The 16,742-nt window shown below is 40.4% G+C and overlaps 1 protein-coding gene across 2 annotated transcripts in view; it reads left to right on the top strand.

The window, feature by feature from the left end:
* Plcb1 (phospholipase C beta 1) overlaps window positions 1-16,742 on the top strand; it is a 660,438-nt gene that overhangs the window by 568,232 nt on the left and 75,464 nt on the right. For both annotated transcript variants that reach the window (XM_057780532.1, XM_057780533.1), the window contains exons 28-31: window positions 11,026-11,102; window positions 11,204-11,293; window positions 12,104-12,161; window positions 12,751-12,837. In XM_057780532.1, the coding sequence (XP_057636515.1) occupies window positions 11,026-11,102; window positions 11,204-11,293; window positions 12,104-12,161; window positions 12,751-12,837 (312 nt within the window). The remainder of the gene's footprint in view (window positions 1-11,025; window positions 11,103-11,203; window positions 11,294-12,103; window positions 12,162-12,750; window positions 12,838-16,742) is intronic.

The raw sequence follows: 16,742 nt of genomic DNA, 5'->3' as shown, positions 1-16,742 counted from the left end.
CAGGCACATACATGGAAGAGAGTTTTTCTAGATGGAAAACATGACATGCAAAGTGTCTGGTCTGGGTCTTGGAAGAATAACAGAGTGACTCTGTCATCTAAGGAAGGTTATATGGTATTGAGTAAGACAGATGGCATTTCAGGAGGGAACACAGATCTGGGATTTTGGTGACTCCGTTTCTTGTGTGTTAGTACTAGATAGGTACTATCTGAGGATGTGGAGATACCACATGGAGGAACCACACTGGCGAGTGTGGGAAGCAGCTGAGCTCTATTTGCTGTGGGGTAGGAGGAGTCGAAATCCTGGGAGGGGTAGACTGCTAGAATGTATGTGTTCTCCCCCTTTACTGGAGAGAGAAAATACATAGGTCATAGAACTAGAGTTCTCATAAAACATCAATATGTACCCAAACAACATGGCCCTGTCAAGTCAAATGTTAAGCAACCCTCTCAAAATGCTCACCGCTCCTCACCAGAGTGTTTGTAAACTTGGGTGAAATCTGAGTAAACCACTTATGACGACTTCTGTTAAGAAGGCTAAGACTGTGTAGATTTGGAAGCTCATAGCTTAGTTCACGGCCATTTGACTTCCGCAGCTTACACTCCATCCCCCTGCTTCCAACATGAATACCAGACTTTTCAGTTCCAAATGTAATGACAGGAGATTGATCTTCCTGCCCTAGAACCTCTGGCTAAAAGCTGACCAAAGTGACCGTTTTATTTTTGGGGGTTCATCTGACTGATGAGTGGGTTACCCAGGATAAAACGGACAAACTCAAGTGTAATTAAAAAGTCAACAGGCCCTGGGGAAAGTGTCATAAGGAAATTTAAAGGGAAGTTATTTCATCTCTTAAAATGGCTTTGGGGTTAGAATTTCTTGGGTTAAAGGTTTTATAGTTCAGAGATTAAGAAGCCATGACATCAATAAACTCCTAACCAAATGTTCACTAAAAATAATAACATTAGCACAACATTTTGATAGATGCCAAAGACAAAAATAAATGACATACACTTAAGGAGTCTGTGACATAGAATTTTTTTTAATGTTTTTTGCTTCATTTATTAAGTACTTATACAGTGTTCTGTCTGCATGTATGCTGCAGGCCAGAAGAGGGAACCATATCCCATTACAGATGGTTGTGAGCCAACCCCTCATGTTCTCCTACCCACTGTCACCCAGTATAATGAGGAAATCTCTTCTAGTTCTCCTTCCCAGGAAAACCCATATGTCCCTAAGGGGGCTTTCTTAGCCAGGTTCTTGAGGTACTAATTGAATTAGCTCCCCCCCTTTTCCCTCTGTTTAGAAACTAGAATATGTATTTATTTATAAACATATTTTGATCACATTCTTTCCCTCCCCCAACTCCTTCAAGATCCTGCCCACTACCCTTCTCACACAACTTTCTTTCAAAAATATCCCAAGCTCCCAAACAGCAAAATCAAAGCAAACAAAACACCCAGGAAGACAAAAACAAACCAAGACAAAACAAAAAGTGCACACACAAGAAAATGGAGTCTATTTTGTCTTGTTCAACTACTCCTGGGCATAGAACTATTCCTTTCCCTTTCCCAGCAGGCAGCAACTGCAAATAGCTTCTTGGTTAGAGGTGGGGTTTGTGGCTGGTTCCCCTTCTCAGTGCTGGGATTTTTTGTTTGTTTATTTGAACTTGTGTAGATCTTGTGCATGTTGTCACAGTCTTCATGGACCGTGATGTCATATGTGTATTAGTCCTGTTATATCAAGAAGACACTGTTTCTTGAAGACATCTACCATTCTGGCTCACACACTCCTGCCACCTTCTCTTTTGCATGGATTCATGAGCCTTGAGAAGAGGGGACTTGACAAAGACATCTTCTTTAGGCCTGGGTGGTCCAAAGGCTTTCGCTCTCTTCACATTTTTAGTTATGGGTCTCTGTATTAATGACTATTTACTATAAAAAGAAGCTTCTCGGTTAAGGGCTGAATGATGTTCTGATCTATAGATGTATAGTGTTAGTAGTCACTTTTTTATTTTTGCTATATTCTTTTAGCAGAATAATAGTAGCTTTTCATCTAGGGTGTATAATCTATCAGGTCTAAGGGGTTTGAGCACTTTATGTGTCAGGTCTATATCATGAAAGAGGCCTTAAATCTAATCAAAAGTGTTTGATTACTCCCATAACATTAGTACCACTAACCCATTAGTATATCTACAAACCCTGTGGTTTATAGCTGGGTGATATCAATGCTTAGTTTTCTCCTCTGATACCATGCAAGTACCTTCCAGTATTATGAATGCTAATCAGTAAGAATAAAGTTTAATTTGGCAGCATCTCAGTTTCTCCATGGTCAATGACGCAAGTAAATGGTGCCTTACTATCAGGTTATGGAGAGTAACCAACAGCCTTTATATAGCCTGTGATGTTTGGGAGTAAGGTTTATGGGATACCTTTGGCCAATGACTCAACAAGAGGGGTTTGACTTGGTGGTATAACATGTATAGTTGTCTAGTTAGGATATTGTTTCTCCCATTATATGGTATCTCCATTTAAATTCCATATATATGTATATATGTTTGTATTTTAAGAAGCTTCTAGAGTAATAGGTGTCCATATGGCTATTAATGTTAGTTGTCTCTCCCTATATTCCCTCTTCTACCCTGCTCTTCCATTTCCCTCCTCATTTAATCTCCTATTTTACTTTCCTCTTTATCTCTTTATATTCACTATTTACCCTTCTTTTTTAAATATTTATTTATTTATTATGCATACAATATTCTGTCTGTGTGTATGTCTGCAGGCCAGAAGAGGGGACCAGAACTCATTACAGATAGATGGTTGTGAGCCACCATGTGGTTGCCGGAATTGAACTCAGGACCTTTGGAAGAGCAGGCAATGCTCTTAACCACTGAGCCATCTCTCCAGCCCTTTTTTTGCTTTTTCAAAACAGGGTTTCTCTGTGGTTTTGGAGCCTGTCCTGGAACTAGCTTTTGTAGACCAGGCTGGTCTCGAACTCACAGAGATCCGCCTGCCTCTGCCTCCCAAGTGCCAAAGGTCCCCTCATCTCCCTGAGTCTTTACTAGCTACCTAACCTCTATGGAAAGTCTCTCAAGAGTTCTTAACTTCTTTTTTGTTACGTTGGTTAAGTCAAGCCATATAACTTGACAAAAGTTAGAGAAATGGAATCGATTTTGTTTTGAGCAGGTGTAAATCACAATGCAAAGTGTGAGTGCAGGAAAAGCTGTTGTAGGAAAGTCCACTTGTTCGTTCTCCCAGCTGCAAAGTTTCCCGATATAACCACACAGAAAATATATAAATTAAATCACTGCTTGGCCCATTCGTTCTAGCTTCTTATTGGCTAATTCTTAAATATTAATTTAATCCATTTTTATTAATCTGTGTATTGTGCATGGCTGTGACTCACCGGGTAAACTTCCAGCATCTGTCTCTGGTGGGGCTACATGGCTTCTCTCTGACTCTGCCTTCTTTTTCCCAGCATTCAGTTTAGTTTTCCCTGCCTAGCTCTGTTCTGCCCTGCTCTGCTATAGGCTCAAAGCAGTTTCTTTATTAACCAATGGTATTCACAGCATGCAGAGGGATATCCCACATCAAAAAAGCATAGAATCAGAGATAATTTTAGATTTGCACAATGTGGGCACATCTTTCAGAGTTGGCATGTTAGATTTAATAGAACAATCCATGGAAATTTACCCAAGTGTCTAGAATATGGTGATAGTTCTTTACCAAGATAATTTGTGCAGGATCAAGGAAAGGAGAAATGACTTATGTTTTCACATATGTACCCTTTGATAAAACTATTTTATCTCTTGATGTCTGTATCACTGCTTCTAAAACAAGAGGATTATAGAAGAATTCTTAGAAAGTCTCCTTTGACTAGGATGTTAGTTTCTCTTATATCATTGAATGTAGGAATGACTCACCCCCCACAGATATTAAAATAATAATTACCATGTTTAGTTTAAAGCAACAGATTTTTCAACCTTGGCTTTTTTTCTTCTTCTTCATGCACACTGTATATTGTCTCGTCTTAATGTATTTTAAATGATGCTAATGACTATTTAGGAAAGATTAAAGAAAATGACAATGAACAACAAAACCCAAAGGCAAATCAGGGAATAGCTTTGTTTGTGTCGACATAAAGAAGCTTAAGGAGGAAGACATTCTGGTGTCAGGAAAATTCCATAGAATGCAACTGACTGGCCTTTTAGTTCAAGCAGCCTAGAATTGCAGGAATCATTGCATTTCATCTGGCAAATGAAGATTGCTGAAATGATATGTTTTGCATTTAGAAAAGGAATGACTGACGTGATGTGATGTTTATCTCCATGGGGCAGCTCCTCTGGGCCTGCCATCCGAATGGACCATAGAGCCCATGATTCATGGGCAAGTTACAAACAAGACAAATGTCATCTTCTCTCGTCAGACTCACATTGCTAATTATCTGAAAACCTCTTTGTGCAATGATGGCTATTTAAGCATCTAGTATTTATTTAATTTATTCTGAAGTAAGTGGCCACTGAGGCTTTCAAATCATAAAGCCCAAAGAGCTGCAGTGATACAACCCATCATGTGTCACTTAGGCTGTAACATACTACAGCTCTTTGCATCCAACTTACTGGTTTGTAAATAGTTACCAATGGTTGTAACTTAAAGCCTCACAGAAGGGTAACAGACATATCTATAAGGAACAATATTACAGTATTCCATTCACATCTCCCAAAAGCTGAAGAAGGCTCTTACTGTGGCATAATTTCAGAACAAACAATAATTTAAAAAGCTGGGAGTTTGTCGAAGGAAATTCTTTACAGTGAATGTAAGCGTTGGCCAGATTTTCAATTTTATTTATTTCTGAATAACAGAAACTTAATCTAAGGATCATGTAGATAATTTCAAGTTCAAACTGAAGGTCTAGGTCTAGTTCGGTGGTAGATCACTTGCTTGTCATGTGTGAGTACCTGGTTTTACTTCTGAGAACTGCAATAAACAAATGACACCAAAACATTTACACCCAAGTAAGTAGGTATAAATTAACTTTAGTTATGTAAAAGAAAAATAAGTGATTGCATAGGTATGAGAGACTATGTTAAAGAATAATCAAGATGGCTACCTTTTCTTCTAAATTTTCCTTCTCTGAGAAGAGAACAAATTAATAGAGAAAGTCAACTCTCTGTGGACATGGCTTTGCTCACAGTCAGACTGTATGTGATGCCATAGATGTTCAACAAGGAGCTGCTGAATGCAGAAATGACCATTTCTCAACTTCAGTGGACACGACACCCCAGAGTAAATATCTACCATGTCTTTAAACTGTCTTGTTGTGTTTGGTCTTTGGATCACTAAATAATTAACACACATTGTAAATTTCCCTTTGTAGAAGTTGACCAGTTCACAGTGAAAACTCACTAGAGGGACCTTGACTGGTGGGCTTTGACTAGAGGGGATTTGACTAGAGGGGCTTTGACTTGAAGGGCTTTGACACTCACCAGGAACTGATGAAAGAGGCAACACTTCTCAGGGAGTTAGTGAAAGAGGAAGGGAACATGCTTAATATTGACGCTGGATGTTTGTCTATTTCCCAAAGCCATCTCTCTCAGAGAGACTATAAATATAATCATTTCTGTCCACACATCTTTTATCCTCTTTGATTTAGCACCAGGGAATTATTTTCTTCTGTGGAAAAAATTTTCTCTTCCTCCAGTGACTAAACAAATTCAAATTTAGTTCAGAGTTGAAAATAAGCGTGAAATTATATTCTCCAGGGCTTTACTTTATTTTTGTGTGGTTTGTTTTTTGGTTTTTGATTCTTTAAATTGTTTAGATGTTTATCCAGGAGACTTTCATGAATAGTAAACTAACTAAAAAAGATGTGTATTACTTTAAGGAAAGAAAAATTAATCAAAAGTTAAAATTAAATAAATATTATTTGCAGAATTCCAGATTGCCCTCTGCACTCTTGGTTCATTCTGTAGAACTCTAAATCTTTGTTCCATTGCTACCTATTCATTCCTGGTGAAGCTTGTAGCTAATACACTCAAAAAGTTAATAACTCAAAAAGTTAATGTCCTCTGCCCTTAGGTTAGTGCTTCAAAAGTGAGCTTTTAAAATGTGCTTCTGTTACTATGAAAACCACTTCTCAGGGTCGTGTGTCCACATCTCACGCAATGAAATCTTTGCAACAAAACTCAAGTTCCTTCACCTTATGTTGGTAGCAGTGGATACATTGGTAGGGCTTTTTGCTGTCGTTTGTTTTTGTCAGGTTTCTCCAGATTGCAAGAGATAGAAACTTACAGCAGACTAACTTGAGTAATAATATATAGTAGAAAAGTGAAGAGGATAAATCATGTAAATGTATTGTGCATATATAAGGAAGGGAGTTGACAGAGATCCATCCAGAAACAACCTATTGTACTGCATATAATCCTCATGCGATCGTTCCCACTCCCCCCTCCTCTCTCTCTGTTGTTTCCGGTTAGTCTTAGTATCATTCTTATTCAAAATGGTGGACAAGACACGGTTTTCATTTATTTCTCCATAGACCTGTAGGTAAATCTTGAGAAAGAGCTCTGCTAGGGTCATATGATCGGCCATCCTTGCTACCTTAGTGAAGTCCCATATGTTATGATTAGATCCATGATCTTCTGGATCAATTACTTTGGCCAAAGGATGGAGGCTGAAGTATATAGAGCAGTTCCCACGGGAGCCAAACATGAGTCAGGAAGCAAAGTAAGTGCTTCTGAGAGAAACAATGGGGGGCTGGAGAGATGGCTCAGTGGTTAAGAGCACTGGCTGCTCTTCCAGAGGTCCTGAGTTCAATTCCCAGCAACCACACCATGGCTGACAACCATCTGTAATGAGATCTGGCACCCTCCTCTGGTATGTGGACATACATGGAGGCAGAATGTTGTATACATATTAAATAAATAAATAAATCTTAAAAAAAAAGAAAGAAACAGTGCTGGATGAAAAGGCACAGATGGGCCCAAGCCTACTCAATGAGGTGGGAAAGAAACCCATTGTGTATGCACATACATCATCTCATTTCCAGGCACTGCTAACAAACTTGCCACAGACAGTGCTCATGCTGCTACCTGGAACTTAATTAGACAAACTTCAAATAGAAATAAGAATGGTTGAGGCAGAGCAATATAATCCAAGACAGCTCTACAATCCCGGGAGTGATCCTTGTTTGTGCTGTCTTGTTCACATGGGAATAGCACTGAAAGGGTAAAATAATATGAAAAAAAAAGGTGTGCACAAAAGTCTATGCAGACAGGTCTGGGAACAAGCTACAAGTCAAAAAAATATATCTGGGGACAGGTATAGTCAAGTCTTGGAGACATTTAAGAAGGAAAAATAACTGGGCTGGAGTAGAAAAGCCAAAGAGAAACTACAGTCATGGAAGAAGTGCTTGCATGGTAGAGAGTGCAGTTTGCAGACGTGTGCAAGAGGGTTCTTGTCAGCAGAAAGCTGTGTGATGCGGAAGGATTCACAGATGTCTATGACTTGGTGGGTATTGAAAGTACCCAGGAGGATAGGAAAGGCCTTGTGCACTTCTGAGCTACATAACAGTGCCTGATCCAAAGGGAAAGTCTTGTCTCCGAGAAGAGAGGAAGTCTTGGCTTGCTTCTGCAGCTGCTGAGGTGAGGAGGCAGAAGCATTCACAGCTAAGGTTAATCATTGGGCACATGCAGATCTTCACTGAACTGAAGCCCCTAAGAAAGCTGAAAGAGGAATAGCTGTGGTAATTCCTGTTGAAAATGAAGAAGAGGTTTCTGTGTGAGAGGAGTTGCCAGTTCAATGAAGTTTAAAGTAATTTTTCCCAAAATGTATACCAAGGCACCCTCAGGCCCAACACCAAAGTCACAGAGACATTTTGAGATAGCTTTTTTATTTTTTATAGAAACAGGAACAACTGCTAGGAATCTTATGCAAATTACTAGCATTAAGTTGTTTGGACCTTATAGCAATTGTTCTTTTTTTTTGTTTTTGTTTTTTGTTTTTTTTGTTTTTTGTTTTCTTTTGCCTAAAGGTATCATTGGAACAAAGCACCACTGAGTTTCTAAAGGTGCTGTGAACCAGGAAAATTTAGGAATCTGTGAAATAATTAAAATTCTGATAAATGAGCCATAAGTTCAGCAACAAAGAGGGTTTTTTAAATCTTAATGAAAGATGAGATGAATTCCAGTATTTGAAGCAGAATTAAGGCAATGTTTTAACTTGCTTTCTATTGCTGTGATAAAACAAACAAACAAAAACAAAAACAAACAAACAAACAAAAACACTGGCCTAAGGAAACTGGGGAAAGAAAGGACTCATTTCTTTGACTTCCATGTCCCAAGTCATGGTCCATTGAGGGAAGCCAAAGCAAGAACTCAGAGCAGGAACCTGGAAGCAGGAACTGAAGGAGATACATGGAAGAATGCTGTTTACTTGCTTGCTCAGTTTTCACTGAGCAGGAGCAGCACTTCCCACAGTGGGCTGCACCCTCTCACATCAACCATTAATCAAGACAATACCCTACACACTTGCCTACAGACCCATCTGATCGAGGCGTTTCCTCAATTGGGATTCCCTTTTCCCAGGTGACTCCAGCTGATGTCAAGTTGACAAAACAAACAAACAGAAAGACACAATCGGTGTTAAAGTTGAAGGAGGTGAGAGGGGAGCCACTGCAGTGTGGGAATCACTTGTCTTTCTTCATTTGTTTTATTTATTTGTTTGCCTTGTGTTTTGTTTGGTGAGCCAAAGTCTCACTGTATGCCCAGGCTGGTCTTGAATGACTGATTCTCTGTCTTCAAATTGCTGTATTAAAGGTATGAAGCATCATATGGATGCTCTTATCCAATTTAGAAATAGAACAAAAGGCCAGTAAAAGAGCAAGAGTTCATGGTTCAGGGAGGGTAGATAGAAATGTGTTTTTGCACAGAGGGAGTTTATCCCATGCAGACAGGACATTTCACAGATGAGCATGGGGTTATTTTCAAATCTGTCCAGAGGTAGAGAAGACATGAGGGGAAGTAAAAAAAAGATGTAATTTGGGCAAAAAAGACAAACCAAATTAAGGACCTATGATATGGTATATGGTCTGTCAGGAATTGTGCGTATTTTTGCAGAGCTTTCCAAACCACCCTGGTTACAGAGATGAGGACATTGGATTTGGGGTAAAGAAGAGAACACAAAGTTCCAAAGACCTTGAGATAGAGGCCAGACAAACTGAAATGACTTCTTTAATGGTGTCACCATCTTCCTCAATAATCTAGACAGGGCTTCTCAAATTCCAAGGTGGACATTTTGTCCTGAGACTCTTGAGGAAGTGCAGAGCCTGAATTATTGGTCTAGGGGAGGGCCTGTGAGTTTTCATTTCTAATGTGTGTCCTTGCCCTGCTATTGCTGCTGATCATAGGACACATGATAGCAAGATCAATTCAGATGAGTCATCAGTCAGAGTTCTAGAACAGTGCCAAGACTATAAGTAGATGCTTGATCAATACTTGTTGAGTTTGGACTGAAATGAATAGTTTCCCACACAGTGGAAGCGGACGAAGTGGGAATAAGAATTGGGAACAACAAAAACCAAGTTCACAGGATCTGAGGACAAAAAGTCAGGGGAACCTTGGGGGACTTTGGTATAGCCATGTTTAAGAACTTAACCCAAATTAAAGTAAATGTTAGAACTGAGTGGATGGAAAGCGCAGACATCTCTAGTTCTGTGGCTTTGCTGGCTGATTGCTAAAGTGCTAAGGGTGAGGATCATAGGTAGGAAGAAACAGAAAATGTAAGCAGATGTTGATGTAATGTAGCCTGAAAGTCCAGCTTTTCAAGGCCACCTACAGGGTTTGAGGAAGAAGTCCACAGCAAAGCGAAACTGAGCTTGAGGGCTTTTTATCTAAGGGGTGTGGAATAAACTCACTTATGTGCTGTTCTGGTCCTGATTGTTCTGTCCTCTAATTTTCTTTTAAGTTCAAATCCTTTCTAGTTCTCCCTTGTTTCAATTCTTCCTTGCTTCTCTGTTTACCTAGCTTAAATACATTTTTTTTTAACAGGGGGTTTAGGGAAATGGGGAAAAAAGTTGCAAGACTTGCATCTCATTGGTTATAGTATATTCCTTGTCCAAACGATGAGGAGCTGAGTCATTTACCATGACAATGAAAGCTTTCAAGATTTCTGGTGTAAGGCTGTGATCAAAGGTTGGGGGCACAGAGCCAGGTGAGACAGGTTGTGAGACACGGGTTTTTATCAGCCAGACGTGGTAAACAAAAGATTGGCATGCTTTTTTTTAGGTTGCTTTGTGTTAATAACCCTGGTTAGACATTTTCGACTCTGACCTTGTACATCTTTATGAAGTTTTTAACTTATGATACATTACAGAAACATTCAGTCTAGTTTGAACTTGCTCTGAGGTGAAAATGAGCTACTTGTGTGTAGTTGTCTCAGACTGAGGAGAAATTGTTTGCCTGCATTAGTCTGAGTAAAAGGAACAATTCAGGCTTTTAAGTGATTTAAAGTCCTCATGGGACAATAGACTTAGTTATGAAGCATATTCTAGTATATTTCCTATATATCAAAATTATACAGCTTAATGAGAAGTCATCTTCCTGACCATCCATGGATATATGTGCCCATAAGCTTGAGATGTAATCATGAGATCACATATACACATCACATTACATACTACAATGCAGATACTTTGCATGAATCCCTAGGGGGGGAAAAACCAGTGTTAGCTGAGTTTGCACTGAGCCATGCTGCAGGAACTGGAATGAAAATCTAGTGAATTCAATTCAATTAAAGGAGAAAATCAGAAGGATTTCCTATTACAAAACAAACAAGCAAACAAAACCACAAACAGATAATGTGATCCGTTAAAACCATGCCCTCGTTGCCAGAGTTAGACTCTGGCTACTCTTACAGCAGGTCAGTGTCCACTGCGGACTGTCTAACTCCGCATGCTAGTGTTTGGGGCGGAAAGAACAGGGACTGGCGCCTGGATCTGGGATCCTAGAAAACTGGTTTTTTCTCTCCCCAGCTTATTCAGAAGTTGACAGATGTTGCCGAGGAGTGTCAGAACAACCAGCTCAAGAAGCTCAAGGAGATCTGCGAGAAGTAAGCCTTCATCCCCTCCCACTTGGCCTGAATAGACCTGAATGCGTGAACTACAGATTGCTATTCGGTTTGTCTGATTTTTCCCCCTATTGTAACTTCAGAGAGAAGAAGGAGTTAAAGAAGAAAATGGATAAGAAGAGGCAGGAGAAGATAACGGAAGCCAAGTCCAAAGACAAAAGCCAGATGGAAGAGTGAGTGGAAAGTACCCCCCTCCCTAACTGGAATGGCGAACCTGCTATTGTTCTCTGTCAGAGAACAAGTGTCTTAACCAAAGGCCCCTTCGCAAAGCTTCTCTGCTAATTAATCTTCCACATGATCCCAGCCTTAGTAACTGTTCTACTGCTGTGAAGAGACACCATGGCCAAGGCAACTCTTTTATAAGAGGAAGAATTGGGGGCTTGCTTACAGTTTAAGAGGGTTAGTCCATTATCATCATAGCAGGAGCGTGGCTTCACGCAAGGTGATGGAGCGGCAGCTAAGAGCTATATCTTGATTGGCAAGTTGGCAAGAGAGAGGGGAGTGATGGGGGAGGGAGATGGAAAGGGAGAGGGTGTCAGAGAGGGAGACCCCCAAGCTTGAGCTTTTGAAACCTCAAAGCCCACCCCCAGTGACACACTTCCTCCAACAAAGCCACACCTCCTAATCCTTCTAATCTTATGAAAGATTTTCATTCTCTGGTAACTAAGCCTATGGATGAACCTATGGGGGCCATTATTATTAAAACTGCTACAATTTCCATTGTAAGGTTTTTACAGTGAGCTCACAAACAGGGGCACTCCAGGACTTTCATTAAAAAAAAAAAAGCTTAAATTCTCATTTCTCAAGTTGTTAAACAACCTTGGGAACATCTAAGAAAAACAGGGCCTATCCCTGGGGAGACACAGCACCACCCGCCCCCATTTACAAGTTGGACTTTTTTTTTTAACAGCTATACAATGACCGTAAAATTATAGAAGTTCCAGGAGGGTTGGTTTAATGATCTCTGGCTCATTTCAATTTAGGGAGAAGACAGAGATGATCCGGTCGTACATCCAGGAGGTGGTGCAGTACATCAAGAGGGTATGTCTGTTCACCCTGTCTCCTTTGCAAATACCACAAGAACAGTCACCAGGCTTGTTGTGAGCTTTGGAGAAAAGAGCTGTGCCTCCTTGTGTCTACTTGTCACCAGCATCCAGATGCTTTGCGATAGTCCCTAAAAGCGCAATGCTCTGGCTATTGAGACTCATATATATAAAAGACCTAAATAAAAGGACTATAAAAACGGATGGGGAGGAGTCACTACCTAAGTTGGGAACCCCCAAAAATGTGACACCAAAGGACATTCCCAAAAGGTCTTCCATTGTTACCTGTGATAAAGGTGGCATCCATGTCTAGATCTGTCCCTAAGCTTTTAGGAAGTTTGTGTAATGTAAATTTTCAGACATTTACAACAACATGTGTCTATTAGTCACCAAACTGCTCTGCCCTGGATTCCCCTTACCTAGCTTCAGAGGGCAAGTCTTTCCCAAAAGACCTAATGATTGATATCATAGACTTGAAAAACTTTTTTTTTATTGTTTTTGTTTTGTTTTGTTTCTTGTAGCATGCATGAAGGCTTTATTGGTTTTTGCTTTATTTTAATATGACTCTTCTTGTAACTTTCTTATAGTTAGAGGAAGCACAAAGTAAAAGACAAGAAAAGCTTGTGGAGAAACACAAGGAGATCCGCCAGCAGATCCTAGAGGAGAAGCCCAAGGTAAATGGAGCTAAATAACCCTGAGTGTCTGTACACACCCAGTTTGTTTGTTTTCTATTCAGGAAAAATAAAATCTCCTGGCTTATGTAAGTACCTCACACAGCTTCTCAGGTCTTCCTTACGTGAGAAACTCCTCATTTCCTGTGGTAGTAAAAGTGCAACAATATTCTGCAAGTATTTGCCACCAACTGGCACTGTCTAAAACAATATGAGTGTGCAGAACCCTCTCCATGGAGTTTGGTTTCAGGTAGTCTGATATGTGGCTCAGGCAAAGCTATTTTTCCTCTGACCAACCAACTTCATCTTGTGATGCTGTAACATCAGACTTTGCCCAGCAGAGGACACCCTTCACTAAGATCACCCTGATCTTGACCCAACAAAATCTTCCCTAAACCAGGAAACAAACAAGCAAACAAACAAAAAACAGAAAGAAAGAAAGAAAGAAAGAAAGAAAGAAAGAAAAGAAATTCCCCCCAACCCACCCCCTCCCCCCCGCATAGCAACAGTCCTTTAAATTTTTATTATAGCTTAGAGTGTAGCTCAGTGGTACTGAGAGTGCTCAGCACGCATGAGGTCCTGGGTTCAATCCAAAACAATAAATCAGAGCGGGTTGTGCTTGCGGCTTGTTGAAATTAGTTGTCTATGGACATCAAGTTGAATGAACTATCTGTAAATCAAGTTTTTGTGGGTTAGCCAGCAGTATTCAGGTCTAGAATATACTGTCCATTTTCATTTATTGGTGAATGTTTTTCTCTGTTTAAAAAAGAAAAAGAATGTGCTTTTTAGGTTTCCCCTCCTTTTAAGCTAGAGTTAAAAACACAGCTTCTCAAAAGTACTGTCATTGCACCTAAGTGCTTATTGAGTCTGCAAAGCTCAAGTGTTAGGTTTATTTATTTGTGTGTATTGCTCCCTGGTTGGCTTCAGAGCGATTACTCATGGCTAAATCTAAATATATTCTCAGAGTTATTTATGTTCTGTAGCCTTCATGTTTATTGAATATGATAGTCACTTGATACTTGTTATTTCTAAAGATTTCAGGCTTAGCCATATAAATCCTCAAGCAAGAATTGAGAGCTACTTTGTATATTGTTAATTCTTAGGTTTCTCCTGCAAAGATAAAATTCAGAAAAGCTTAGCCTGCTTCTCGCGCTGTTTATGCTAATACAGTGGGATACGGTTTACGGTTTACATAGTTTTAGCAATTGCCACATGGAAGTCTCCCTTTGGGTTTCTCGTCTCCTTTTCCTTGAGCTGTCCACAGTCTTTCATGGGCTAAAAATATTAAGTGGGAAATTCATGGAGTGAACAGAGCATGATGACTTGAAATTGCACAACTTTCTGAGCAGCTGATGACCCCTCAAAGCACTGTCTTGGCCACTCTGGTAGAGCACTGTCCCCCTGTCCACAAGGCCACACAGCAGTCCTCTCTGATGCCAGATTCTATCTGCTATCTGCTGTCACAGTGTTTGTGACCCTTTTTTTTGCTTAAAAAAATGGCCCCAAAGCACAAGAGTAAGGATGCTGAGGATCCCCTGAGCTGAAGAAACTCAGTGGCAGATTGGTTGGCATTTTGGCACTTCAGGGTGTATTGGGGGGAGGGGGCACTGTATTTTCTTTTCAGAATCTATCTTACTTCGGTGCTCAAGCATTCAAAATAGCAGATCCAGATTTGACTAAAATTTAAGAAAAATATGAATTAGTCAGACACATACATTGTCAAGGTCAGCATCTAACGATGGATTTGTCATCTCTTTGTATCCTGGTCTAAGGGAATGTGTTTAGAGTGCGTTTCCACAGTTTTAGAGCTCTAAGAGCCCTTCTGACAGCTACTGTTTCTTTCCGTTTTGTTTTGCTTTTGAGTGTGTGTGTTGGTTCAACATTGTAAAATATTTCAATCAGAGATAAAATGCAGTGCATATGTTAAAATTATACAATTTAAGTATTTCATAGATATTATATGTATGTCCATTTATATGTGTGTAGGTGCCCATGTGCATGTGGAGGCCAGAGGATAATTCCTTAGGTGTTATCCATCTTTATTGTTTGAGACAGGATCTCACATTAGCCTGAAACTTGCCAGGTAGGCTAGGCTGGCTGGCTAGGGACCCAAGGGTCCATTTGCCTCTCAGGTGCTGAGATTTCAAGGACATGGTAGCACGCATAGATTTATTTTATGTGTGTAAGTTGTGCATATTCAACTTGTGTCCTCATGTTTATAAGGCAACCACATTACTGACTGAGCTCTCTCCATAGCCCTCATTATGTGTGTGTGTGTGTGTGTGTGTGTGTGTGTGTGTGTGTGTGTGTGTGTTGCAGTTCTGGGAGTGTGGACATAGAGCACCGCACATGTGGCTGTTCTAGTCATCATGATTAAAATCAAATTAAGTAAGTGGCTATTAAAGCACCTTAAGTCTTCTTCGCTGGATACAACCAAACATTAAAACGACTAATAACCTTTGTCAATTTAGCTGTCCAAGTACAATTTTACAGAAAATCAAATTAAACCCGCTGGGCATGCTCACATGCATATATAATCCCATTAACTTGGAGGATGGAGACAGGAAGACGGGGAGATCATGGCTCACCTGGGCAATATAGTGAGACCACATTTTTAGCTAAGTAAATAAATAAATAATGAACGTAAACAGTAACAGCTTGATAATTGACTCTGTTACTATTTGAGTAATGTCACAATTCTAAGGATGGAGGGACAGTTCTAGAAATACTGGAGATACTATATTAGCTATTTTTCTAATGTGATAAAACACCATGAACAAAAGCAATTTATAGAAGAAGTTATTTTGGCTTACCATTTCAGAGAGAGTGCACATAATGGCAAAAGAGACAGGGCAGCATGTGGCTGAAGCAGGAAGCTGACTGAGTCTGTCTTTATCCACAGGCAGGAAGCAGAGAAGAGAGAAAAGGAAGTAGGCTGAGTCTTTAAGCCTCAGAGGTTACTCCCAGTGATGTCCTTCCACCAGCAAGGCTCTTTGTCCTAAAAGTTTCATAATCTACCCAAACAGTGTTACCAGTTGGGGATCAAGTGTTCAGACGCATGAATCTGTGGAGGCCACTCCTCATTCAAACTGCAATAAGTGGTTCTGGGGGTGGTTAGGCATTTCTAGGGAGATTTGACTGCTTCTAGGGATGGGTAGCCAGTTCTAGAGACAGGCAGCTAGTTTTGTGGCTCAGCAACCTCTCTGAGAGCCAGCAGTTTTAGAATTTCAGCGTTGATGCTTGCTGTCCTCAGGTTATAAAGTCAATGACAAGCTGACTGCTAAGGCTCCTGCATTATGAACCTATGTAGAACCATTCAAAAGACAGAGCTTGAGTATGGAGCTTCATTAAAAGGGAGGGAAGAGAGAATGAGAGAGGGATGGGGTGGGGGAGAAGAGAAAAGAAGAGGAGAGGGGAAAGCAGAGACTGAGACCAACTTGCCTAGGCTGGAAGAGAGAAATCAGGAATGGGCAGAGTTTTTCTCTTGTTTTTGCTTTTTTTTTTTTTTCAAGACTATGTTTCTCTGTAGCTTTGGAGCCTGTCCTGGAACTAGCTCTTGTAGATCAGTCTGACCCCGAACTCAGAGGTCTGCCTGCCTCTGCCTCTTGAGTTCTGGGATTAAAGGCATGCCCCACCACTACCCAGCTGGAGCTTGTCTCTTAAAGGGACCTTTGCACTGTGTACAGTGAAACTTATTGCCATAAGCCGAGGGGTGACTGTGCTGAAGGGGCAGGGCCAAGGTGTGCCTCGATACTAACAGAGGGAGTTCAACTTCTTGGTGCTATGGTCACCAGAAACCTACACACAATTGAAGCTTTCTCAACGAATACTGAATACACAGTAATCAGGCCTTTGTGTTACAGCTGTGTACTTGGAGGCTTTCGTTTCTCCTTCCTTGGCTTCTTCGA

The sequence above is a fragment of the Chionomys nivalis genome, chromosome 9 (assembly GCF_950005125.1).
Source record: "Chionomys nivalis chromosome 9, mChiNiv1.1, whole genome shotgun sequence".
Lineage (NCBI taxonomy): Eukaryota > Metazoa > Chordata > Mammalia > Rodentia > Cricetidae > Chionomys > Chionomys nivalis.
Note: the sequence above shows the minus strand (reverse complement) of the source record. Positions and strands in the feature narration are given on the sequence as shown.